Source organism: Mucor mucedo (assembly GCF_025094135.1).
Source record: "Mucor mucedo strain NRRL 3635 chromosome Unknown EV154scaffold_83, whole genome shotgun sequence".
Taxonomy (NCBI): domain Eukaryota; kingdom Fungi; phylum Mucoromycota; class Mucoromycetes; order Mucorales; family Mucoraceae; genus Mucor; species Mucor mucedo.
The window spans coordinates 55,518-80,013 of record NW_026252367.1 but is presented as its reverse complement, the minus strand read 5'-3'; the positions used below and the strand labels follow the sequence as shown (position 1 = coordinate 80,013).

At 36.1% G+C, this 24,496-nt stretch overlaps 12 protein-coding genes across 12 annotated transcripts; 8 read left to right on the top strand and 4 right to left on the bottom strand.

The window, feature by feature from the left end:
• Window positions 1-2,773: 2,773 nt before the first annotated feature.
• EV154DRAFT_517186 (Homeodomain-like protein) lies at window positions 2,774-4,075 on the top strand. Its single transcript, XM_051602473.1, has 2 exons — window positions 2,774-3,025; window positions 3,100-4,075. The coding sequence occupies exons 1-2, from the start codon at window positions 2,820-2,822 to the stop codon at window positions 3,860-3,862; spliced, it is 969 nt and encodes a 322-aa protein (XP_051455021.1). The 5' UTR covers window positions 2,774-2,819; the 3' UTR covers window positions 3,863-4,075.
• An 82-nt stretch (window positions 4,076-4,157) lies between these two features.
• On the bottom strand, window positions 4,158-8,043 carry EV154DRAFT_517185 (uncharacterized protein). Its single transcript, XM_051602472.1, has 7 exons — window positions 7,867-8,043; window positions 7,411-7,814; window positions 7,051-7,358; window positions 6,018-6,976; window positions 5,022-5,954; window positions 4,471-4,960; window positions 4,158-4,392 (listed from the first exon to the last, which is right to left on the bottom strand). Exons 1-7 carry the CDS (start codon window positions 7,985-7,987, stop codon window positions 4,263-4,265), a joined length of 3,345 nt encoding a protein of 1,114 aa, XP_051455020.1. The 5' UTR covers window positions 7,988-8,043; the 3' UTR covers window positions 4,158-4,262.
• Window positions 8,044-8,064: 21 nt separating this feature from the next.
• Window positions 8,065-9,081, bottom strand: EV154DRAFT_468654 (ADP-ribosylation factor). Its single transcript, XM_051597803.1, has 4 exons — window positions 8,856-9,081; window positions 8,703-8,795; window positions 8,395-8,640; window positions 8,065-8,324 (listed from the first exon to the last, which is right to left on the bottom strand). Exons 1-4 carry the CDS (start codon window positions 9,001-9,003, stop codon window positions 8,266-8,268), a joined length of 546 nt encoding a protein of 181 aa, XP_051455019.1. The 5' UTR covers window positions 9,004-9,081; the 3' UTR covers window positions 8,065-8,265.
• Window positions 9,082-9,093: 12 nt separating this feature from the next.
• On the top strand, window positions 9,094-10,134 carry EV154DRAFT_447609 (ribosomal protein L30, ferredoxin-like fold domain-containing protein). The gene is made up of 2 exons (XM_051597135.1): window positions 9,094-9,230; window positions 9,297-10,134. The coding sequence occupies exons 1-2, from the start codon at window positions 9,220-9,222 to the stop codon at window positions 10,042-10,044; spliced, it is 759 nt and encodes a 252-aa protein (XP_051455018.1). The 5' UTR covers window positions 9,094-9,219; the 3' UTR covers window positions 10,045-10,134.
• Window positions 10,101-11,279, top strand: EV154DRAFT_517178 (protein-tyrosine phosphatase-like protein). Its single transcript, XM_051602471.1, has one exon. It carries the CDS (start codon window positions 10,150-10,152, stop codon window positions 11,116-11,118), a length of 969 nt encoding a protein of 322 aa, XP_051455017.1. The 5' UTR covers window positions 10,101-10,149; the 3' UTR covers window positions 11,119-11,279.
• Window positions 11,280-11,665: 386 nt separating this feature from the next.
• Window positions 11,666-12,920, top strand: EV154DRAFT_544874 (kinase-like domain-containing protein; the record flags this gene model as incomplete). Its single annotated transcript, XM_051604626.1, has 2 exons — window positions 11,666-12,358; window positions 12,425-12,920. The coding sequence occupies 2 exons, from the start codon at window positions 11,666-11,668 to the stop codon at window positions 12,785-12,787; spliced, it is 1,056 nt and encodes a 351-aa protein (XP_051455016.1). The 3' UTR covers window positions 12,788-12,920.
• Window positions 12,921-13,293: 373 nt separating this feature from the next.
• EV154DRAFT_425365 (uncharacterized protein) lies at window positions 13,294-13,885 on the top strand (the record flags this gene model as incomplete). The annotated part of the gene is made up of 2 exons (XM_051596240.1): window positions 13,294-13,471; window positions 13,560-13,885. The coding sequence occupies 2 exons, from the start codon at window positions 13,294-13,296 to the stop codon at window positions 13,883-13,885; spliced, it is 504 nt and encodes a 167-aa protein (XP_051455015.1).
• A 230-nt stretch (window positions 13,886-14,115) lies between these two features.
• On the top strand, window positions 14,116-15,159 carry EV154DRAFT_305714 (uncharacterized protein). Its single transcript, XM_051594883.1, has one exon. It carries the CDS (start codon window positions 14,345-14,347, stop codon window positions 14,990-14,992), a length of 648 nt encoding a protein of 215 aa, XP_051455014.1. The 5' UTR covers window positions 14,116-14,344; the 3' UTR covers window positions 14,993-15,159.
• A 335-nt stretch (window positions 15,160-15,494) lies between these two features.
• Window positions 15,495-16,193, top strand: EV154DRAFT_483940 (uncharacterized protein; the record flags this gene model as incomplete). The annotated part of the gene is made up of 1 exon (XM_051598617.1): window positions 15,495-16,193. The coding sequence occupies one exon, from the start codon at window positions 15,495-15,497 to the stop codon at window positions 16,191-16,193; it is 699 nt and encodes a 232-aa protein (XP_051455013.1).
• A 2,580-nt stretch (window positions 16,194-18,773) lies between these two features.
• On the top strand, window positions 18,774-19,369 carry EV154DRAFT_305582 (50S ribosomal protein L19). The gene has a single exon (XM_051594882.1). It carries the CDS (start codon window positions 18,926-18,928, stop codon window positions 19,334-19,336), a length of 411 nt encoding a protein of 136 aa, XP_051455012.1. The 5' UTR covers window positions 18,774-18,925; the 3' UTR covers window positions 19,337-19,369.
• EV154DRAFT_604675 (uncharacterized protein) lies at window positions 19,333-22,337 on the bottom strand. Its single transcript, XM_051607418.1, has 4 exons — window positions 21,803-22,337; window positions 21,640-21,735; window positions 20,286-21,572; window positions 19,333-20,206 (listed from the first exon to the last, which is right to left on the bottom strand). The coding sequence occupies exons 1-4, from the start codon at window positions 22,200-22,202 to the stop codon at window positions 19,404-19,406; spliced, it is 2,586 nt and encodes an 861-aa protein (XP_051455011.1). The 5' UTR covers window positions 22,203-22,337; the 3' UTR covers window positions 19,333-19,403.
• EV154DRAFT_517169 (MRG-domain-containing protein) lies at window positions 22,320-24,012 on the bottom strand. The gene is made up of 9 exons (XM_051602470.1): window positions 23,909-24,012; window positions 23,766-23,839; window positions 23,475-23,676; window positions 23,324-23,422; window positions 23,197-23,264; window positions 22,955-23,121; window positions 22,813-22,897; window positions 22,631-22,751; window positions 22,320-22,562 (listed from the first exon to the last, which is right to left on the bottom strand). The coding sequence occupies exons 1-8, from the start codon at window positions 23,987-23,989 to the stop codon at window positions 22,694-22,696; spliced, it is 834 nt and encodes a 277-aa protein (XP_051455010.1). The 5' UTR covers window positions 23,990-24,012; the 3' UTR covers window positions 22,320-22,562; window positions 22,631-22,693.
• Between the last annotated feature and the right edge of the window lie 484 nt (window positions 24,013-24,496).

Sequence of the window (24,496 nt, the reverse complement as noted above, 5' to 3'; positions counted from 1 at the left end):
TACGTCAGCACAAGATTATTTAAAATCAGATCGCTTTTTATAGACAACATCAATTAACCTGTATCAGATTGCTTAGTAACATGAGACTATGGTATTACCACAGACATAAACCGGGTAGCACTACACACTATGAGCTCAGGCTATTTTTACTTGGCTCAACTCTTAACCATAAATTCTTAAAAATGAAAAAGTACATATGTTATGGATGCCGTTTTACTTCAGACGCGGTCCTTTATTATTTATGTGTCTGAGTAAATATCGGAAACAAATATACGGCTATTGAATAAATATAGCTTTTAGAACCCCCTTTAATATATGATTTCTGTTGAGAGCTTTTAGGATATTAAATGTGCAAAAAGCTTTTTATCAATAATTTAAATAGAAAGAATTTATTTTATTTTTTTGCTTTGCCAAGACTAAGTTGGTTTGTGATTTCGTTATCACCCTAATATAGGCTCTGATGTACTTGTGCATTCCCCATGGCTCATCTTCTATCCCATTTTCAGCAACTTGGTTTCAGATTTATTGTTAAAAAATTATCCAATTTGAGGTTTATCCTTTTCATTGGTTTTTAATTTTAGTCCCGTCATCTTTTTTCGCCCCATTCAATGCACCATATTCAGGCACGTTTGGGCGTTCCATATTGTTTGCATTTCATCCATAGAGCAGCATCCTACATTTCTTCACCCCAAAATGCTATTTAGATTAAATGCCGGTGGAGTTGCGATATTGTATAAAATTTTCAAAGTGTTTTGATTGTCGACATCCCCAAGTGATACTAGCATTACACTATCATTTTGGTATCGCCCTTGTTGGCCCGATATACTGTTATGGAGGGAAACTAATGTACCGCCAACATACACCATAACTGAAAGACAGCCCTTTTTTTTTTCTTGTGTTATTTCCGTATCTCTTAAGAGTATTTTCACGTGATAGAATGAATTTGATATTAGGGCGTCATGATTAGCTACCAATCTCTAAATGTATCATTATATCACTTTTTTTATATTTGTTTTTGTATACTATTAGTCGTTTTGACATTTTTGATAGTTTCTACTGATAATTACGTCTGGTTCTCTTCCTTCCCCTCCCCCTTTTTCTGGCAATTCAGCTTTCTCGGGTTTTCGGTCTAAATCTGCGGCTACCCACAATGGAGTTTTCGGGTTGGGTTGAATTGTCTTCGGGGATAGAAAATAGAGAATAGACACACATACACACACACACACAAAATTGTATTCGAACGTTCCAGGTACACATCTGACCTATTCAATTGCGTGTGTGTGTGCTGTTGCACTACAGGTTTATTTGGTTATACAGAGATCTATACACACTAGTAAATCACATTGATCGCGAAAGGCCGGTCAATGTAATGCGGCTTTTTTTTTTTTTTTTTTTACCTAAGATTCTCGCAGATTTGCTTATATTGTCCGTGTACATTTTTCTTTTTGTCCTTCGATCATGATCGAATTTAATCTGCGATGGGTTGCTTGTGTTAGATTAGTTACTTTATATGGTGTTTATCTAGATTTACAAACAACGTAAGGTAGTTTTCTAAACAGAACAAAAAAAAACGTGCTATTATGGTGGGAAATATGGTAAGAAACATTTAATATCAATCGTGTGCAATTGTGTCATTTTTGCAACCCTACTTTTGGTACTAGACAGGTCACGAACTGATTTGTCATTTTATAAAAAAAATGTGTAAATAAGTACTATACTATACAAAGGGGCAGAAGGGGATGTACAGGTCGTATGAAAAAAAAAACCAATTCTAATTATAACGTTTGTTAGAGCTGTCACGGGAGTTTTTAATTGACGGAAAAGCAAGCTGGTCCCAAACTACAAGGATGCGTCCATCCAGATATGACGAAATAAATAAAAAAAAGAGAGTTTGTTGACACTAAATGCTAGACTAGGTTCATTTGATGAATAGGCCTTACTAAAAACATAAATGTGTACTGTTATCTAAAAAAACATGACAGATAGACGCATGATAGTGTTATAAAAAAGTTTACCCTTGATTAAGCCTAGAAGAGAAAGTAATGTTTCAATAAAATATCAACAAAAAAGCACATAATGTATTGCATACAGACATTGATTGATATGTCTATCTCTACAAATACATATACAACAACAATGTACATAAAATTGGGATAAATACTTTACCTACCATTTGTCATCTTAAAACTTTTTTTTTTCACTTCTAAGTACGCATTTCATCTAAAAAAGCAGGTAATTAGACGAAATTATTCTTTTTTTTTTAACAAACAAAAGCAAATGATCGATTTTCTTGGGGGTTTGCATCATTCTAAAAGCAGCTAATATGTTAAGGCTTCAATTCATACAATTATATTTATAAACATGAGATCAGAACGTCACTTTTGGGTCTTCTTGTTGTTCCTTACCGCATTTGATATCCCTTGTCCTTTGAATTATAATGGTAGTTTGTTTTTATTTTTTTACAGGATTACTTTGAGTAATTAGCTCGAAATTATTTGATAAATACTATAGATATCGTTCATCAGTACATCGCAACAGTAAATATTTACCCCTCGCATCTTTCACATCCTCGGGAATCGATACTTGCCGAGATAGTCCTCCCCCCACAGGGTCTGAATACTATCAGTTGGAATTAAACGATTACAGGATGTAAGGAAAATAAGCTTTTATTTTTTTTATTTTTTCTTTTTCATTCTTTTTTTTTTTTCGAAATCATATAAATATAACGCGTCTTTGTCTCTCCTTTCTTTTTTCTTATTTATATATAAAACTCTTTTTTTTTTTTTTTACCCTTATATTTTAATACTTAATTTATCATAATGGGCTCCTCCGCTGATGACACTTCTTTTTCTGTTTTTAAACAAGATGGAAGTCATCAATTCTACTGTCGTTGGTCTTTGGAAGAAGACATGTTACTATCAAAAGCCGTAGCAGATCATGGGCCTCACAAATGGACAACAGTCGCTCAATGTATTCCAGGACGCACTGCTGTTCAATGCTCCACCCGATGGTTTGGTGCACTCAAGTAATTTATCACTATTTTATTATTTTTTTTAAAAAAAAAAAAAAAAAAACTCATTTATTTATTTATATAAATAGTCCTAATGTACATAAAGGAAGATGGTCTAAACATGAAGATAAAGCACTTTCAGAAGCTGTCGAATATTATCAATTTATTACCAAGGATACTGCATTACCATGGAACAGAATTGCAGAAAACATTCCACATAGAACGGGTATCCAATGTCAAGCAAGGTGGACAGAAGCACTGGATCCAGCTGTGCGTAAGGGTCGATGGCTCTTAAGTGAAGATAAATTACTCGAGAAAGCAATCCAGAGATACGGTTGTTGTTGGATCAGAGTCGCTAGTATAATTCCAACACGTACGCAAAGACAATGCCGTACACGATGGAACCAAATTCATACACAGCATATGAAATCGGCATCGAATAAGCCAAATAAGATCTATTCTCCCCCTCCTCCTCCGCCGTTACCTCCTGTTAATGATCCTACACCACCACCACCATCATCAACAGCAGCATTGGACTTTTATTTGCCTACCGATGATAAAAGCATGGATGATTTACTGGCACAATATGCAATGTCTAGTAGGACATCTTCGTTATCTTCTTACTCGCCTCATCTGGAGAACAATACAGCTTACATGAACGATCCATTTAGAGTGGAAAGTACAAGTTGCTGGGGGATGCAAGATCCATTGGATCTGCAGGGATTTTTATCCACTAGCTCAAACAATAATTTGTTTCAGTCTAAAGAGTTTACTCTCGGCCACAATGGTGAAGATAACTTCGTGGATGGACTATTAACTGTACATGATTTCGAGTTCTTGTTAGATCTGTAATAATAATTACAAGTGTTTACACGACACTATTCTTTTTTGTTATTATTATTAACTGTATTATGCTGGACAATGAAGGAAGAAGAAAAAAAGACATATTTTAATAAAACCAAATGGTCATGATGATTTTCTGTTTGCCTTCTGTTGATTGCAAGATTGTGCATAAAAAAACATAAAAGATGTATGAATGTTTTGTCGGGTTGAAAAAAGAAAGGTGTTATGCATTGATGAAGCTAAAAGATTACAATCAGTTGATAAAAAAATCCTTAAAAGGGAACCTTTCTGATCATATGCATATGACTCCATCATCCAAAGTCATGCACTGGTTTCAGAACTATTGAGGTTTTGCATGAAAAAAGGTTTACCGTCTAGCTGGGACCCTTTTATTATAATTTTCCTTTTTTTAAACAAATCGAGGTAAACAATTGAAAGAGATAATAGGGCTTGTATCACTCAATTTCAAGGCAAATAATAAACAATGTTTTGCATCGGATAAATTTTCTTGGTGTTTATATACTTGGCTCAGCATGTACCTAAAAAAAAGGAATTAGATTAGTCTTTCCCAAAGAAAAACAAGGGAGCTCTCCCCTTTTTATTTTCATCAATTTTACCATGACTCAGTTTCATTCCAACCTAGCCCTTTTGTCGATCTTTCAAGTAATTGCTCAACCAATTCAAATTGGCGCATGCTTAAATACACGGAGGAAAGTGAAATATGAGTTGCTATGTGCTCAGGATCGATCGATAAAGCTCTTTTAAATGCATCTATGGCTCGGTCCCGATTTCCCTCGTGTAAGCTATTTTTACCAATCTGATGCCAAACATGAGCGTCAAGTCCGGACGTCAGTACATCCGCTTCCATAATGGCCTTGTGAGCGTCTTCAAAACGTTGCGCAAGAGCATAGGTTGCACTGGTCATGACCCAGATCTGAACAAGTAAAGTTTTCCAGCGGTCTTCAAACGCTTTGAGGTTGACATTGACTTGATTGGTGAGAGAAATGATGGAAGAGGATGGTATGGCGGATTTAACCGTATTGTTACTACTACTATTCTGACGACTCATTTCTTTTAATGATGACGAAGCAACCTCATCTTTGAGTTCTAATGAAACGAAGGAAAATTAGTCTGTATTCTAGCGAGTGATTCAGATTATCTAGTCTACCTTTTTTAGTGGTGGAGGCCGATGAGGATTCTGATCTTTTTATTCCAAGGAACGTACTCCTTTTACCCGTTGTAGACTTGATCTTCTCCTTTTTTTTATTGCTATTGATAGGGAAACTCATGAGAGGATCGTCCATCAGCTGTCTTGATAAATTAAAGGAACGTCGATGTTTCTTTCTTGATTTCGGCACAAAATCCTCCTCCTCTTCCTCCTCTTCGTCCTCCTGCTCTTCCTGTTCTTTGGTCTCTTCTACTACCTTATTTAACGTTGGTCTAGATTCATTGTGGTCTTCAAGCGCAAACCCAGAGTCCAAACTTGACACTTCTTCAAATAAGCTATGAACACTACTGTTGGCTCGAGACCGAGGTCGAGAACGCACTGTCTCATGCAACGAAGAAGGTTTTCTGAATACTGTTGCTGTCTTTTCTAGATGCATCTTTTTTGAGAGCTTGGCATACATGTCAAATAAATCAGGATACACTTTAATTACAGCTTCAGGCCCTTCCAATTCCTCTAGTATCACCGCTTGAGACATGCGTAATTTCATGTACGCTTCGGCACGGTCAAAGAAAACTTTGCCTTCTTCTGTATCCAATAAAATATTTTCCACAATATCCTCATTATCCTCATTATCCACCATGTTTAAATGATACGCAAGACCTGCTTGAATCAGTTGTAAGGACGTGGCCAGACTATGGTTATATTGTCGACTAGATTGAATTAATGCTAATAAGTGCCAACTGGGAATAAAATCACCGCGCAATTTAATTGAGCGTTTCAAGGCGCTGGTAGCCGAGACCAAATCACCTGTGATGGCCTGCTGTAATCCCAATTGATAGAATGCTTGCCATGAACGGGAGTCGAGCTCAGTAGCTCTTTTTAATAGCAACAGGGATTCTGAAAGATATTCCGACCTTTTCTCTTCATCTTGACCTAAAATTGCAATGCATGTTAAAATCAACAAGGTTTAAAAAAAAAATTATGTAAGCATTTTACATTGTGTGGCAAATACGCCATAAGCAGTGCCACCCAATCGTTTTGCTCTAGTCATTAATGATTTCCATTGTGATGCCTTCTTTTTTCTTAGCAAGTCGCATTCATTTAATATAGCCACGGCAAGATCCGTCAACATGGCTGCTTCTTGACCTTGCTGCATGTATAAATGTTGTGTAGCAGACAGCACCAACCGTACCACATCAAATTCCGTGTCGCTTTCACATGATCCAGTGGGAGGTTTCTTTTTTGTTGTAGGCTCACCTTCCCTTTCTATATCCGGAAAATTGAGTGATGCTGCAGAAAGTGATGATCCGAGATTAATGTCCAGGAGACGTGCCTGTAACGTATCTACAGAGAATTCGTGGTCAAAGAAATCAGGCAAACCCAGCAGCTCCAAATAATGCAATAAAGCTCGTTTAGCTTCATCCATTTGCTCCACACGGACCAGAGTATAAAAGATATGACGGGTGGTACACAAACTATTGAATGTGAATTTTCGTGTGCGAGTAAAATACTTCAAGGTACGTTGTATGTATTCGGGTGGACCCCAGCCGACAGTCTCATGAGCAGATACCAGCAAATTGCTCAGTTCAAGTGTGCGATGATTGAGGTCAATGGGATTGACTGTGATCAAAAGTGGGGCAAAAGTAGCCAATAAGTGTCGAAATTGTGTCATGAGTTGCATGATTTCATCCAATGCGGCCGCTGAACGTTCAAATAAAGTAGTTTCGCCCGTGTCGGAAAAGACGGAACGAGTAGGCGACATGATGGGGCTGGCAACATATTCGTCTTGTGGTGTAGCAGGTACATACACACCCTTTTGATAGGCTCTTGTCAGGTATCGAATGTAATGTCGAAAGATGACCCATCGTTTATAAATACGCCAATCAGATGGCCATACGGTGCAGCAGTAATTTAAATAGGTACGCATCAGCTTTAATGTTTGTTTGACAGGACCTCTATAAGAAAAAATAAGGGTTTTTTTTAGTGCCCGTTTGCTGTATATATATAAAAAAAAACTGATGATGATTACTTTTTACGTAATTGTAATAGAACAGAACGGTAAATACAATCCTCTAACCAATACGACAATGCTTTATTCTCTTCATCTGGGTGTTTCTCTGCCACTTCCAAAGCAGCTAAATAGGAATCCAAGGCATCCACATCATTTTCTTGCGATTCATAGCAGATACCTTTTAAAACTCTTGCTTGCACTAACAAGACAAGCCCATAACCTGATTCGACATCCTGCGTTCTCAGGGCTAATTGTTGTAACCATTCTAATGTTTTATCATAACGCTTTGTTTCAAAATAAATTCTTGCCAAGATGATTTTTGAGAACTGTGCTTTTTTTCATGAGTGGAGTTTATTTTACAAAGCATGTGTGTATTACCTGAGCTTGCCAATCATCAGGTGTTTCTAACTCGCCTGATTTGATTTGTCGTTGAATTACGTCTAGTAAGCGAACTAAAATCAATTGTACCTCTGCAGCCTCGAGGTGAACGGGAATGACTACATTGCTGGGATCATCAAACTGATGAATGGCGTCGGATGTCTCGAGCGAAGGTTTTTTAAAAGAGATAGAGTTGACGGTGGTTAAATTCGTAGAGCTGGTTACATTGCTGTTTAATTGTCTTGTAACTCGTTTTTGTTTATTGTTTGTGTTCGTGGATAGATCCACCTGGGATGGATTGGGTGAAGTAGGTGTAGATGGCATAGTTTCTTGGCCTTTCTCTTGACGTGCCTGCCGTAACAAGAGAATGAACTCGGCTTCCATTTTGGCCGTGAATTCGAGGACTTGCGATACGTTAGTTTTTTATGTAGTCAATTGGAGACAAATAGTGTGTACCTGATTCATAAGGATGATACTTTTTGTATCGTCTGGTTAATTCGGGTATGTCATTGTATCGTTCGTTACAACGAGCTATTTCGAGGTCCAGAAAGGTTTGTATGGCCTTTGGACTACTCATAAGAAAAAAAAAGGAATGTATAAGAGAAAGAGATGATAATTCACTAAAATGGAGATCTGCCACTTTCAAATGGAAACTATTGTGTGTGGGATATTTTTTTATTTATTTTTTATAAAAAAACACGTGTCATTTATAAGAAGAGGGTTTAAACAAACCTCTCTCAATTTGTTGGTGTGTATATGTTTTATATAAAAAAGGGGTTTTTTTTTTTAGGGTTTTTGTTTTTAATGTATTCTTAATATACAGCATTTTGGAGGGGGGATTTTAGAGGAAATTATTTAACTACGCTTCTTCAAGTTGGCAGATAACCATTCTAAACCTTCATAAAGACCATCACCTAGAAGTAAAAAGAAAAAGGTGTTAAAAAAGATACAGAGCGGAAAATGAAAAACTAATAAATTCCTTACCACTTGTAGCACAGGCAGTTTGGATGTACCAATGTCTGTTACGAAGAGAATGGAGACCGAGTTTATCAGTGATCTCAGCAGCGTTCATGGCGTTGGGTAAATCTTGCTTGTTAGCAAATACGAGTAAGAGAGCATCGCGAAGTTCATCTTCGTTCAACATACGTTGAAGTTCATCACGAGCTTCTGAGATACGATCACGATCATTAGAGTCAACCACGAAAATGATGCCTTGAGTGTTTTGGAAGTCTAATAGGAAGAGAGAGGTGAGCACGCATGCTATACAAACACAACACAAACAAAATACTTACAATGTCTCCAAAGAGGACGAATCTTGTCTTGTCCTCCAACATCCCAAACAGTGAAAGAAATGTTCTTGTATTCAACGGTCTCAACATTGAAACCTAAAATAAAGCCCAGATGAATACATGTCGTTTACAGATGATGATGAAAAAATACTTTACCAATTGTAGGAATAGTTGTCACAATCTCACCCAACTTGAGCTTATACAAGATGGTAGTCTTACCGGCGGCATCAAGACCAACCATGAGAATACGCATCTCTCTCTTACCAAAGAGCTCTGAGAAAATTGAAGAAAAACTAATGCCCATCTTTTATGTATATATTATTTATTTATCTTTTTAGTATAAAAGGGAAAAAAAAGAGAGGGTAAGGAACGCACTTGTTTATATCTTGGCTGCCCCGCCTGCTAAAAAATTTATTTTTAATTATAGGTCCGTTTTAACCAATCAATAGCAGGTACATGGGATGTGACTAGAACGACCCAAAAAAAACATTTTTTGTGCTTTACTACCACTATCACTACTATGGGATACACGTAAAGTAATTTGCTTCGTCCAGCACTCTATTTTAGAAAAAAAAAATTAAGCCCATTTATTAATAGAACGGCATCCCATGACCAAGTGTGTGTACCAGAAACACTATTGAAAAAGAGAAGAACTACGGAAAAGACAGATGCAGAGAAACAATTACAAAAGAGCCAATGCCAAAAAGAACAAAAGAATGTACGAAAGATAATCTTTAAAAAGGCCGATGACTATGTGAAAGAATACCGACAAAAGGAAAACGACGAAATTCGACTAAAGAGACAAGCCAAGAGTGGAGGCAATTACTACGTCCCAGCACAACCTAAATTATTATTTGTGATTCGTATCCAAGGTATCAACGATATTCATCCCAAAGTACGCAAAGTATTACAGCTGTTCCGATTATTGCAGATCAATAATGGTGTGTTTGTACGCATTAATAAAGCGACACTTGCTATGCTTCAAATCATTGAACCGTACGTCACCTACGGTCCACCTAATTTAAAGACAGTGCGAGAATTGATCTATAAACGTGGATATCTGAAATGCAATGGACAACGACTTCCTATAACAGATAATCAAATAATTGCAGAAAACCTAGGTCAATTTGGCATCATTTGCATCGAGGATATCATTCATGAAATATTCACATTGGGTGATCATTTCAAACAAGTCAATAATTTTTTATGGCCTTTTAAATTAAGTAACCCAAACGGTCATAAGAAAGTCTCTTGGAAACCTCGTAAATTTATCCATTATGTGGAAGGCGGTGATGCTGGTGATCGTGAATTCGATATTAACAAATTAATTCAGTCCATGAATTAACTCTCCTTTGTACAATAAACCCCCCAATCATCTTGCCCCCTTTCTCCCTTTTTTAAAAAATGTTGTCAGCTAAATCGAGAATGTGACTGCTTTTACAGTGTCTGAATGATGTTTTTTTTTCTGTTGTTGTTGTTGCTGTTGTTGTTACTCAAGTGCGCGCGCAGTATAACGATAAAGATGGAGTTGTTAAAGTCAATTCTTACCGACAAGACCCGTTTTGTACAATATGCACACCAAAAGTTTTCGAGAATTCTAGAGTTAGAAAAGGAACGGTCAGTCCTAGATGCTCATCAGTTTGAAAAAGGGAGACGGAATGAAGCTTATAACCGATATTCGAATATCATCCCCTATGACAATAATTGCATTAAATTAACGGATAAAAGACTAGGCAATAGAGAATACATTAATGCAAGTTGGATTTTAGGACCATATGATATCCCTAAATGTTATATTGCTACTCAGGGTCCAATTGGGTCCACGTTGGTTGATTTCTGGAGGCTGGTGGTAGAAAAACAAGTGCCTGTGATTGTCTGTTTAACACCAGAAATTGAAAATAGAATTGAAAAGTGTGCAAGATATTGGCCATTAGGAGATGAAATTAAAACATTAAATGATGGAGATATCACATTAAAAGTATCAAATATCAAGACAGAAAGAAAAGACAATGAATCAAACTGCATCGTCAGAACCATTCTGGTGCAATTTTATCAGAAAGAAAACAATGAATTGATTGAAGAAAAGAGGGTTACACAGTTACATTTCTTGGGCTGGCCTGATCACGGTGTCCCTAATGATACCAGACACGTTATTGGCCTCATTAAATTAACAAGGCTTTTTCAAGAAGATTCGAAACCAGTTTTGGTTCATTGTAGCGCTGGTTGTGGAAGGACAGGTACATTTTGTGTGATTGATTCAGCCGAATATTTACTTAAATCCAACCCAACTTTAATGATTGATCCTGTCTTTCTATTGACTGACACATTTCGTAAACAACGCACAACAATGGTTCAGGCTCAAGCACAGTATAATTTTTGTTACAAGGCTTTAAAAGACTTTATGGATGGAGAAGAATGATGATGATAAAGAAGGGGATACACTTATTTTTTTAAAAAAAGAATAAAACCCGCTTTTCCCCATACATTTATCTTTATAGGAGTCTACAATGAAAAGAGTAACGTGGGCACCCCTATCATTTTATTATATTTTCTAAAGCCTACACACATACACAAATACACACGCGGGACCCCTATTATTATCATTATTATTATTATTATTGTTTCTGTCTTTGTCTCTTTTGTACCACTCTGGATGTTTCCCTTTATTTCTGATTCGATCGATTATATAATAGGGAATGCAGATCTAGCGTGTCCTTTATAAGTGTGTTTAAATGTTGTCATTTCTTTGTGATATATATATATAAAAATAATATAAATCTAAGGAGCACATTCCATATAAACTCTCTTTCCCGCAACTCTAGTAATAATCGTGTGTGTCTATCTGTCAATCTCCTTTATTAAAAAATAAAAAAAAAAAAAAAATGTATATATATATAACATGTCGGATTATTTCCATTCTTTTTTTTTTTCTTTTATTATTTTAATATATCATTTCAACATTTAATATGTCAGCTGAAGACTTCAATACATCTATTCCAGTATCAAGATACTTGACACATTATCAATTCCATCCATCATTTTTATCCAAATACATCATCGGAGAAGAGTTAGGATCTGGCGGATATGGATTTGTGATTTCAGCTCGTGAAAAAGCAACTGGCATTGAAAGAGCCGTTAAATTTATTTTTAAAAACAAGATTCCTGCCCATAGTTGGGTTAAAGATAGAGAACTTGGAGTAATTCCAATGGAAATTTACATTTTGAAAAATGTTTCCCATCCAAGTGTCATTAGCTATATCGATTCTTATGCCGATGATCATTTCTGTTATTTAGTCATGGAATTACATGGCACTCAATGGTCTTCTGCCATTAATAATTTTGAAGCTTCCACAAGATCTCCTGCTTTGTCTGAATCTTCTTCATTTGGTGGTAGCACAAGCTCATACTGCTCTATTTTGGACTCCCCCATCGATGAATACCCCGCAGCCAAAGGTGAATTCTTTGAGCAAGAACATGTCATCAAGAGACGTACCTCTTGTGATTTATTCGAATGCATTGAACGTCATAATAACTTTGAGGAACCACTTGCTAAAATGATCTTTAAACAAATTGCTTCTTGTGTCGCTCATCTGGACTTAATTGGTGTATGTCATCGTGATATTAAAGATGAAAATATTGTAATTGATGATCAATTTCAGGTACAAAACCATAAATTATTACATTTTGCTCTCTTAGTCAAATACTAAATTCCTTTTTATTTATAGGTCAAACTAATCGATTTTGGTTCTGCTGTATTATTGCCTCGTCATTTTGGTGATAAGAAAAACTATTTATTCAAGCAATTCTATGGCACTGTTAACTTTGCTTCACCTGAAATCTTGATGGGAAGACCTTATAAGGCCGAACCCGCTGAAGTATGGTCTCTTGGTGTCTTACTCTACACCATCTTATTTGGCGAAGTTCCTTTCCACGATCAACATATGGCTATCAATGGTCATTTCGCTCAACCCAAAATTAATATCTCCTCTAATTGCTATTCTCTTATTTCTTGGATGTTGAACCGTTCACCAGAAAACAGACCTACCATTCATCAAATATTATTACATCCTTGGTTTGTTGACTTTTAAATTATGCACCCATCCTCATCTCAACCCCCCATATCTTACTGAACCAACACATTTTGCATGACTTTTTTTTTCTCCTCTATTTCTCAACCTATTTATTTTACACACTATATTATTCACTCTTAAGCAACAACAGCCCCCCCAAAATTACATACCACAACATTTTATTTATTCTTTATAATCTTTCTTATTATGCAAAAATTAATAACTCCCACAAAAAAAATTAATCATTATACAAACTACACATCCCATCTATGCTTCTCCCCCCCCCATCAACTCCCCCTTTTTAATACCCTCTTAATTGTAATTATCTTTTTTTTTTTTTCCCTTTTTTACTATGTACATAAAAACCAACCACACAAACCAAAAAAAAAAAAAATCATATTTTATCGAGTCACATTTATAAGCAAAACTCTGAAAGTTTTGAATCTCCGTTTACATTAAATTTTGACAGGGTTCCCTTTTTCCCTTTCCTTTTCTTTTTTTTTTTTTCATCATTTTTCGTAACCATGTCTACCGTTGTCGAAGGAAAGGATACTGTCAGATTTGTTGACGAGGAACAAATCGAACAAGCTGCTGCTGCTTCTGCTGCTTCTGAAGAAACGGCTAAGCCCGCTGTTGTGGAAGAAGAAGAACCAGCTTCTGCTTTCAACCCAGAAACCGGTGAAATCAATTGGGATTGTCCTTGTAAGTTTTTTTTTTTTTTTTTTTTTTTTGTTTGGCAGATATTCATACCTAAGGGAGAGAGAGCTCATATATGTTTTTGGGAATTTAGGTTTAGGAGGTATGGCACAGGGTCCTTGTGGAGAACAATTCAAGGCTGCTTTCAGCTGTTTTGTCTTTTCTGAAGCTGAACCTAAGGGATTGGATTGTGTTGATAAATTTAAGGGTATGCAAGACTGTTTCCGTCTTCATCCTGATGTATATGGTGATGAGATTGATGATGATGAGGAGGAGGAGGTAAAGGCTGAGGAAAAATCTACCGTTGAACCTACTGCCGAAGAATCTACTTCCACCACCAACAATGTCGAAGAAACCGTCACCGCTTCTTCTGCCAATGAAGAATCTTCATTTTCTTCTTGGGTTTCATCATGGTTTTAATTTTGTTTATCGCCCCCATCCATCCTATTAATAATCATAGACTCTTTCTACTACGCTTGTACAACAATAAAAAAATATCCCCCCTCATTCAGCATCATCTTTCACTGCCGACAACCCCGAAAAAAAAAATTACGCGAAAAAAAAAAAAAAAGATGCATTACGTTACACGAAAAAAGAAAGTTTGATGGGACAGAAACCCACGAGCCTCCACGCAGCTGTGGAAAATAAACGTGTGCATATAATCAATCAAGAGAGAGGACTTCTTAATTTATCTCTGTGCATAAAATAAGGAATAAGGAAATTTTGGGTTGATAGTATAATATCCCTTCCCCTCCTAATTTATCAATGTTATGTAAACATACCCTTAAAAAAATAGTAACCATCAAACCGCACATTATGTCAAAATATGAGTATAAAAAGTAACCCATCCCATTGTGCCCTTTGTTTAAGTAAAAACAAATGGAATCGTTATACAAGGCTCTCAACAAAATATTTGGTCACGTTGAAGAAGAAGCACCACCTCAACCCGTCAACACTCGTTTACAAAATCGTAGTAATGAAATGGCCGCTATCCATAGCTCTGAGTTAGTCACCTACCCTTTGTTTAATAATTTTGATGATCTGGATAACTTCTTACGTCTTCAATTCAACACTGGTGCTCTTGCTCCTGGTGGGATTTTAAGAGACATCGGAAGAGCCAAAGAGCATAACGGGCTCATCACACTCGAAACCAAAATCGCACAATGCGAAGCACAAGCCTCCAAAAAAGAAGCCGATGCGTCTTGGCTTGAAAGAGAAGCTGTCAAAAAAGAGATCAAATTCAAAAGTTACAGATTACAAGCTTCATCGCATCCAGATATTGTAGCTGAAACCAGTTTGCTCATGACCGAAATCAACAATTTAAAAGCAGAAGCCAGGCTCGCTCGTGATGAGGCTCAGAATATCAGAGATCTTACCCGTTACGATGTAGAAGATTACTTTGCTGAAAAATATAGACGAGAACTTACGGTTAATAATGATTTTGATAAGACAGCTACAACGGTTTCTAAAGATGCGGAGCTTACCGTTGCGTATGAAGAAGATGGCGAAACATATTATATCATCTAGTCTAATCTGTTTCTGTTCTTCTTCTTATATCTAGTTATCTGCCTTTGAAGACGCTCTAAGTTTTTTTTTTTCTTAAACATCTCATGCTGGCAGATTTTGTCATTGCCAGTTATACGCACGTACTAGTAAAATGTAGACAATAAATAAAATGGCATTCGCCAAAATAATCATATGCTCCTTTGTACCTATAATATGACATACTTGTATCAATACATATATCCCCTTACATTGTGTCATATTGTTGACATACCATCCTTGGAAGAAAGAACTGTTTAACTTCATATACCATTTTTCTCTCTTCATGCAACACTGTATAAACATCCTTTGTGTTGCCATTTATGCTTCAAACATATATAAATATATATTGATGGTAGACCATTGATCACTAAATCATATAATGAAACCTATTTTGAATAAATAGCAACACGTTAATTGTGAAGTCCATATTATTGTCTCATGGCTCTCTTGGCTTTTTTACTTTACATTCTTAAATATCGCCATCATGTCGTTCATAAGAAGAACCAGTAATGGCTCAACACAGTCCCGAAAAAGTGGTTGTAAGCTTTGGAGACAGCTTAAACAAGTATTCAGACGGTTCAAGCTGCAAAGATCTAAAAATGCTGTTCATGCTGAATTTAGACGTCAAGAGAGTCAAAGAGCTGCTCATGCTAGACGGGTAGATATCATGCGGGCTTGTATGGAAGAATATTGCGCAAAATATCAAAACCAGGGCTCCACTCGTCATCCTGATGACGTGCTAGAACGAGTGAATCTTCATGTTCGCAATAGAAGACCTGATAGTGAAGATACTGTATATTTTACAGACGAGGATGTAACGCCTGAATTGAATCAAAACCCAGTGAAAGCGAGAGGTACAGAGCCATTCATAATAAAAACAAGAAGAAATCCCAGTGACTCTCAAAGTGCTCAGTCTCCTCCAAATAGAATTGACACACCTGATAGCCTTGCAAATCTTGACCAAGATACAGACCTTCCTAACCAAAGAAAAAACAGCAAGACTTTGGTCGAAGATCCAACCACAAAGGAGGTCACTGATATGATTGATGAACTTATTCTGGTCGTAGAAGGGTCTGAAAAGCAATTGGTCGAGGATCCAGTTACAGATTTTGTAGCTGTTCATAAAGCAAGCCATATCAGATCATCTTTTGAAAGAAAAGGAGGTACCATGTCTGACCCATAAGCTCTCAGACTGTTCTTTGTAAATATCATTTCATAAAAACCTACAATCATCAAACGTGTCCAAAGCATTTTCTTTTCGCAATTAGGCTGATTTACAACTTTTTTTTTTCCCCCACTTGAATAAAACATTTTTCTGTCCAAACTTACAATCACAGTTTATGGTGACATGCACTTTGTTTTCAAATATCAAAGAGACGATACACAACAGTTGGATGTGTTGAGTATAATTAATAGCCGATATAACAATGTCCGTTGTCACAATAGCAGACATAAATTCCAATACATGTTATGGTTCCATTATACTTCATTTTTCATATAGTCTCATGATGCAATAATAAGCCCAATCGGTCATTTGATTGATAGTAGTTTTCATTATTGATTGGTTTTTTTAAGAAAGAGACCCCATACTTGTATATATATACTTAACTCAAAGTTAAATTCTATCATATTTCAATAAGAAACTTCTACTTTGAATTTCACTAAAAGCAATAATGGAGTACTACTTGTCAAAAGTGGATGTAAGCAAGCTTACCGCTGAGGAAGCAAACAGCTACATGTTTAGACTTAAGCGATTCTTCAGACCACCTGCTTTTCTTGTAGATACCGAGCCTATTTATTCAGAGGAGGGAGAAGGGACATCATCTCAACAAGAAGAAACAACAGGCGAAGAAGGTCAAAATTCGGAGGAACAACAAGAGGGGGTAGCCTTGAAGGACCAAGAACCAGATAAAAATCAGGTTTTAGACGAAACAACACCCTTACGAGGTACGGAAGCTCAGAAGGATGAGAAATTCGATATTCATAAAGAAATTATGGATGCTTATAACTATGCATGGGCTCCATTTTCATTCCATTAATTTGCGTGTTGTTCTACTCGAGATAGTCAACTTTTATATATATATATATATGTAATTCAAAATAAACAACAATGCTTTTTTCTTTCAATGTCAAGTTTTAGTTTGATCTGTGTACAATATGTCAACGTATAGCGATGTTCAAAGGAATCGTAGCAATTCGGGAAATATGTGACTAACTTCATTTGGAGAATAATAAAATAAATTTTTTGGAAATAGACAGGACTGGCTTTGGGTGTGAATTCTCCAACTCGCGTGACCATGAAAAAAAAAAATTAATTTAATTTTTTACAACCCCAGTTAACAACTATAAAAGAAGAAAAAGTTTTTTCAAGCAGACAGATTTCTTCTTTACTTAGCAACACTTTATTAAATCAATTATAGAAAAGGTAAATACAACTCCAAACAATTTCTATTGTTTCTTTTTGGGAAAAACACAACGTCCTTTCTGTTTCTTTTATGTTTAAGGTGCAAATCTTAAAAATAAAGGAGAGAGTTGGATTGTTGCAAATGATGATTAGTACCGCTATTGGCATAGTTCAACTGAATCTAGGTCTACTAGCCTTAATATATGTTGACAATACATTCTTTCGCCCCTGTCTGATTTTGTTTTTTCATGAAAAGAAACATAAAAATTACATTATCATCTTGATACATTTTTATTAATAATTTTTTCTTCTTTACAGATCTCTACTCGTGTTTATTCATTGAATGGCTCTTTTCTATAATTTTTTTAAATAAATATCTTTGTAAAATCATAAATATGCTGTCTTTTCTATTACTGTCATTTTTTTAAAAAAATTCTTATTGGGAATGTCTTCTAATACGCGAACTTGATGTTCGAGACTTACAGGGGTGGCTTGCGCGCGGGGGTTTTATTCCGTGCCAGAAAGTAAACTAGTCGGTTATTTTTATTAGACTATTTTCATCAGGGAGTTCGGACTATCATAACAGATCACACCTCTTTTGTCCTGAACTAAAACCCTAATCTTTTGCACCCGAATATTCCTATGGAAACACGAGATTTCAATTATCTGGATGTAAACATGTTTAACGCGCTCCCCTTTCATTTGAATACGATATTCCCTTATTATTTTACGATTTGAAGCAATTCATGCAATACACATCATCTTGGTTTGCCAACTCTCTCATAGCATTTACTCCTTACATTATTCGAAAAACCTAGTTGGCTACACAATCTATAGCGTAGTACACGTTACTCTAATTACTATGCATTAATCATTGACAACTTAAAAAGTGACATTCACCTATTTAATGTCTGTATCTATCATACTTGGCAGAACACGAGACATATCCATCATCACGATTTGTTATTCATCCTATGTTTGCATTTTATCATGTATATTTAGTTATTGTGTCGTTTTTCTAACCTCAAAATTTCGTGTCGATTGCCTTGCATGGCTGAACCTTTCTTTCATACATGTATTAATCAATATGAAATGCCTTTTGAGTACTACATACGCTTTATACCACTGTACCTTTTACTGTATGTGCAGACATAAAAAACCGACTGGTTGATTGTGACTGGCTTAAGTTTAACCCCCTCAAATTTTGAATTTTTTTTCCCTCTACTTGATACCCCTACCGGCCTTTTTTTTTTTTTTTTTTTTTTGTAAATTGTTTGACACCTCTACGAAAATGAACGCACTCAAGACTGCCGCCTCTAGATTATCAGCAAAGGCTCTTCGACCATGCCTCAACAGTCAACGTAAACATAAATACTATTTGGACATGGTCAAAGTAACGCATTGCTAACCCTCCCACCGCCCTTTATTCTTCTTTCTTTTTTTATATATATGTAAATGTAGTTCAATACACCACTGCAGCAGCTGTTACAAAGACACCCAAGGTCAATGTCATGGAAGCCATTACACAACAACAAATTGAAAAGTCTAATACGGATGGACGTCGTGAATTATTCTCAAAAACCAACCAACAAGGTGTAAAGCCTGGATCCATTGTTTTAGTGGAAACCATGAATGGACCTGGCGAAACCACCTCTTCTACATTTATGGGTGTCTGTATTGCTATTCGTAGAAAGGGTATTGATACCAACTTCACTCTTCGTAATATCGTGATGCGTATCGGTGTTGAACAAAGATATTCTCTCTACTCACCATTGTTAAAGAGCATCAAGGTGATGCAAAAGCCCAACGAAATTAAGTTCAGAAGAGCCAAGTTGTGGTATTTGAGAGATCAACCCGGAAAGGCTTTCCAACCTCTCCAAGCATTGTGGAAACAAGAACAATTGGAAAAGTCCAAGAAATAAATTTTTCATATTGTATAGAATAATAAAAGATATATATTTATAACCTTTATCCCTTTCTCTTTTTTTTTTAGTTTAATGGGATGGAAGGGAAATAATGCACTTGGGAAAGACCTACACCGCCCTTAATCGTTAATAAATTTTGGATGGGTAAATCATCTCTTAATTTTGTAAAAGCGGGTAATTCTCCTTGTGTCCATTCATCATACATGCAGGTAAACAGGACCTCACCAGCGTCTTGATCATCATCAAATCTAAAATTCCATTTCACTGTGCTAGCCTGGGTATTGGAATAGGTAGTAATCGCATGCATCGTTCCATTCTGATCCGCCTTGATCTCATGCTCATTCACAAGCACACTTAAGCCCTTAATATTCTGGTTACTGAACTTGAATTGACACAATAAGCTATTTTGCACTTTGGTAGCGATATCCACACGACACACACCATCAAAGCAGATCGGGGGAGTAACAATCACTTCCGCTTCCTCTTCTGGGGTTCGACCATACACTGGACTTAACGCCGTACGATACGTACAACGCGTTTGATAGATCAAATATGGACTACATTCCATGCTTTCATACTCTTCCTTGGGTAACACCTGTTTTAACGTCTTTTGAAGAACACCAAAAGATGATCCAGTAATAAGTGCTACAGTGGATAGGGCTTCTGTGGCATTATATTCTTGGTTGAAAACAATACGGTTGGGTGAGATATCCCCATTGAAAGGACTCACAACAATACATATCAAGAACAAAACAATGAAAATAGCAGTCGTCCAAAGTGCCATCTTTTTCAATTCTCCAGCTGCGTGTACCCAAGGTAACAAATGAAGAATGATCAACACAATAGGCACAGAAACTAAAAAGTAGACTGAAAAAAAGTGGGAGGGGGGGGGGAACGAATGAGTAAATGTGTATCACTACCCAAACTGAGATGGATAATAACTTACTAGCAGATTCGGGAGTACCATCAGCAGTGGTATGACGCATCGAATCCATTGAAAGAAGCATAAACTCGGTCATCAAAGTAACAGGTAACAAGACCTGAACGACGGAAGCAAGGAAACAAAACTTAGTTCTGGGATGACTTGTCTCTGAATCTGTTTCGATTGAAGGGGACGATGTAGTCACCAAAAGAACAGTTGCCAAAGTGCTGCTGATAAAGAAATAAATAGCAAAATAAATAGCTGCAATCTTTTGAGACCCCAAATAAGTAGCAAAAGCAAGCAAGATCCACCAGAAACTCGTCAAACCGTAAAATCCAACCTGGATATTTGAAAGATTGATTCTACTCACGTTGGACAATCGAACAAGCGCAAGTTGGGAAGCAACCAAACCTAAAAATGCAGCTACAGTTAAATAAACAGCAACGGATTTAATACTTCCATAAGTAGCCGATGGATTAATCAGTAACATAATCCAGGCAGCAAAGGAGACAAACAGAACCATAAATGCTAAAGCAGTAATTGTAGCAATCAAACCTTGCGCAGTGAGTGCTATATTGCGCTTTAAGGAACTGAGCTTTTCACCCACATCTGTGGTTTCAGTACCAGAATTAGAGAACCAAGACCAAGTAAACAAGGCAAGAGGAACAAATATTAAGGACAAGATATTGATCAATTGGCAGGTAAAGAAACTATAGACCAACATGACACGACCCAGAATATCATAATAAATGATGGGTTCCGGAGCTCCTGCTTCTTGTAACATGGTTTCACTAGAATCAATACTGAGCACAGAACCTAAAGCCATTTGACCCATATGCTGAAGCGATTGTGGGTTTGTATGAGCTAAATCATCTCTTTGTGTATGATAATGAGATCTAGGATAGTAAAAAGAAATATCCAGACCGGGTACACCGTGTTTTGAGAATACAGTATAATCGGTATCACTCTTTAAAAGCTTTGCTTGTAATAAATCATTTCCCAGAGGAGATGCATGAAACAAGTGGGTGCCCGATGAAGCTAACCCTTTTACGGCAGCTAACGTATTACTTCGAAACAACAATGCACGGCCACCAGCACCCGTACCTTCCAAATTAACATACAACTTGATGGAGGGGAACCATGGATGGTTTACAAACGCATCTGCTCCAATCAGTCCGCCTTCTTCAAAATTATTGAACAAGAAGATGACGGTGTGCTTTGGTGGATGTTGTACAAAATACCGGAGTAATTCAATCGCAACGGCTGTTCCCATACCATTATCTGTGACGCCATTACTAGTAGATACGCTATCTTTTGTATGAACAAGGATGAGAGATTAGTAATGATAAAACTCTGTTATATATATTTTAAAGCATACCATAATGTGCATTCACCATAAAGGCTTCATCTGTGTTGTTTGATCTTCCTACCAGACGAATAATCACGTTTCTCGATTCAACCAACCAATATTCCTCTTTTAAAGTACAACGAGTTTATGTAAGTTTTCAGCAAGGCTTCTTTTTATAAACACTATAAGTTACCTGTGCTGAATTTGTTTCTCTTTGAGACAAGGTCTGTAGGGTCGTCAGCAATAATTTCCATATGAATACCATTTTGTGTAGCTTCTTGTTTAAAGCCTTGAGCTAATTCGACAATCCAGTCCTTAATGTAGCCATTCTCTCTTTGGTTTGCAGAATGAGGAGCTGTAAAACGCGAAAGGTATTCATTGTAGCAATGAATGCCGGGAAAGTCGTTTAATTCGCGAGCTTCCGTATCGGATAATGGTGTCGGTAAGGTATTTCTGATACTAGCAACAGATAAGACCAACAAGAGAATAAAGCCAACGACACGGACAAAGGTGAAGTTAGTAGAAGGTTTTTTGACAGGTGTCTCTATTAGTCTTGATAATAGAGGAGTTTCCTCATTGGTTTGGGAATTCATATTTATCAAAAAAGTAAAGATAAAAAGAGATCAAGCGTGAGATTTTGAGGGAAATTATAATTTTTAATTTTAAAACTCCCAAGTGATTCATGCTTGTTGATGTCAAAATGCTGACTAGTTAAGCACACGTGTATTTAATAGAAGGGGAGAAATTGCCTTTTCTTTTCTTTTTTTCTTCTTCTTCTCTCTCTCTTTTTATTTTTATATTAATATCAATGACATTACATTACATTATAGCTTTTTTGATCTTTTTGAAATTAATTGTGAGCTATTTGAAGAGGAATACACAACCACCCACCAATGACGAGCACGAAAAAAAGGAAATTGACCAGAGGAAAGCCAGAGACAGTGAAAGCAAAACTAGAACAGTGAATTATTTATCAATATAGGTTACATCTAACACTCATACGCCAGTCATTTGACTATACCCCCCATCTTTTATATATATATATAGTGCTTTGTTTATTTAGCATGTGAAATAATTAGCTATTTTATGCGCTTATTTGATAATCATTTGTAAAATATTCCTTTTCATGATCTTGGATAAACCTAAAATAAAGAAACGTTTGACCCCATATATATATATATTTGTAGTTTACTTGTTTTTTACCTTAAAAGATCTTCAAACTTTTCCTTTAATTCTGTTGATGTATCTGCGTCTATATTTGTTTGGCTGACTAGAATTGGAATTTCCACTGCAGTTAAATAATGTTAGCTTTTAAATCTAATCATGCTCGACTCAATCATATTACCAAACAATCGTAGTAAGTGCTCTATACCGTAGGTGCTACTAGGTTCTTTGTCAACACATACTTCATCATATTGTTTACGCTCCATTCGATATAATAGTGATGTGCTTAATAATTTATTGAAATATAATTGGATTCCTTGTATAAACTCATCCAGCATTTCATCCTTTCTGTATACATGATATTAGTCCTGACTTGCCACACAAACCTTCCCCCTTTTTTTTAAAAAAAAAATTCAATCTTACGAGTGATATTGGTCTTTAAAGCTGTCTAATATATGATCTACGGTGACTTCACGTGGAAGGTTCAAAAGCTAACAAAAAAAAAAAAAAACTTAGTTGCTGTCCACTCATCAATAGATGCTATCTCTACCTGTCTATTTTTCGTAACGTTTTCCCAATCGTCCACGAGCAAACCTTTTAATGTGTCTGGTATGATTAATTTAAACTCTGGTTTTTTAGTCTCTTCTTCCTATTTAAAAAGTTCATTAATATCCAATCTAATTTGCACAGCCACAGCTTACTAGTCTTGCTTTATCTATACTTGAATCGCGATGTCTTTTTCTACTTCTTGATTCTGTATCGTGTATTAATGCTACATTAGCCGCTGTAGATGAGGCACGGGAAGGTTTTCTTTTGGAATTCATTTCTTTTAATTGTCGTTGTTTTTGTAAATTGTCATCTGTATATTTCAAGACTCTGTCTTCTGATACCCACTCATCCCAGCTATTTGTATCTTTAAAAATTTAATTAAACTGTATAAAGGGGGTTGTCTGTAGTTATTCAAGGGGGGACTAGATATGTGTTTGACTTACGTCTGCTTCCAGCCTTTATAATGAACAAAATACTCTTCTTGTTCATTATCCTCTCTTTTGTCTCTTTTTAAAATCTAATTGATGAAGTTTTAACCATCTCCATGAATTCTTTATTTTTTTTTTTTTTTTTTTTTTTTTTTTACTTTGGCTTCATAAATAAATGGCCCATGATAACATAGCACTCTTTCATCTCTTTCAAAGTTAAACTTTTCGTCTTTCACCATTGTGTATGTTTACATTAAAAATAGATTTTACTTTTTTGGGAAGGGATGGAATTCAGAACGCGTATTAGCAGTCATGATAATTCCATGTTTTTCATTCCCCATTCAATCATGGGTGGGGAAGATGCAATTTATTCTAGGTATCCGTTGTCATGTATCATACCCAACGCAACAATAAACGGAGGAATGATATTGTTTTGACTTTTTGTTGCCAAAAATAAAATGTTCGCATCGTTTTTGGGCAGCTTCCGTTTAAATGGATCGTTCCCCTCCAAAATAGAGCATTATTACACTTGTTTCTATAGATTTATTCTTATTTGAAACCTTTGACACGTATGAAATGTCAAAATGCTTAATTAAATATATGGAACTTCCTTCTGATAATCCGAGATCTCATTTGCTATATGACGTGTTCTGACATTCCATGAGAATTAGCTGTAAATGATCATATCATCCTGTTAGAGACATGTGTGATAGTATAAATTGCTCAACAATCTTTTAATTATGCCT

Coding starts and splice junctions, on each gene's coding strand:
- EV154DRAFT_305582 (XM_051594882.1), top strand. CDS start 18,926: ATGGAAGCCATTACACAACAACAAATTGAAAAGTCTAATACGGATGGA.
- EV154DRAFT_517185 (XM_051602472.1), bottom strand. CDS start 7,987: ATGAGTAGTCCAAAGGCCATACAAACCTTTCTGGACCTCGAAATAGCT. Junction 6,977..7,050: donor CTATTACAATTACGTAAAAA/GTAATCATCATC, acceptor TTTTTCTTATAG/AGGTCCTGTCAAACAAACAT. Junction 5,955..6,017: donor TGGCGTATTTGCCACACAAT/GTAAAATGCTTA, acceptor TTGCAATTTTAG/GTCAAGATGAAGAGAAAAGG.
- EV154DRAFT_468654 (XM_051597803.1), bottom strand. CDS start 9,003: ATGGGCATTAGTTTTTCTTCAATTTTCTCAGAGCTCTTTGGTAAGAGA. Junction 8,641..8,702: donor TCGTCCTCTTTGGAGACATT/GTAAGTATTTTG, acceptor TCTTCCTATTAG/ACTTCCAAAACACTCAAGGC. Junction 8,325..8,394: donor AACTGCCTGTGCTACAAGTG/GTAAGGAATTTA, acceptor TTTTACTTCTAG/GTGATGGTCTTTATGAAGGT.
- EV154DRAFT_604675 (XM_051607418.1), bottom strand. CDS start 22,202: ATGAATTCCCAAACCAATGAGGAAACTCCTCTATTATCAAGACTAATA. Junction 21,736..21,802: donor GAGAAACAAATTCAGCACAG/GTAACTTATAGT, acceptor GTACTTTAAAAG/AGGAATATTGGTTGGTTGAA. Junction 20,207..20,285: donor TGGTACTCCCGAATCTGCTA/GTAAGTTATTAT, acceptor ACTTTTTTTCAG/TCTACTTTTTAGTTTCTGTG.
- EV154DRAFT_517186 (XM_051602473.1), top strand. CDS start 2,820: ATGGGCTCCTCCGCTGATGACACTTCTTTTTCTGTTTTTAAACAAGAT. Junction 3,026..3,099: donor CGATGGTTTGGTGCACTCAA/GTAATTTATCAC, acceptor TTATATAAATAG/TCCTAATGTACATAAAGGAA.
- EV154DRAFT_517178 (XM_051602471.1), top strand. CDS start 10,150: ATGATGTTTTTTTTTCTGTTGTTGTTGTTGCTGTTGTTGTTACTCAAG.
- EV154DRAFT_517169 (XM_051602470.1), bottom strand. CDS start 23,989: ATGGTGAAAGACGAAAAGTTTAACTTTGAAAGAGATGAAAGAGTGCTA. Junction 23,265..23,323: donor ACGTTACGAAAAATAGACAG/GTAGAGATAGCA, acceptor TTTTTTTGTTAG/CTTTTGAACCTTCCACGTGA. Junction 22,898..22,954: donor GCACTTACTACGATTGTTTG/GTAATATGATTG, acceptor ATTTAACTGCAG/TGGAAATTCCAATTCTAGTC.
- EV154DRAFT_305714 (XM_051594883.1), top strand. CDS start 14,345: ATGGAATCGTTATACAAGGCTCTCAACAAAATATTTGGTCACGTTGAA.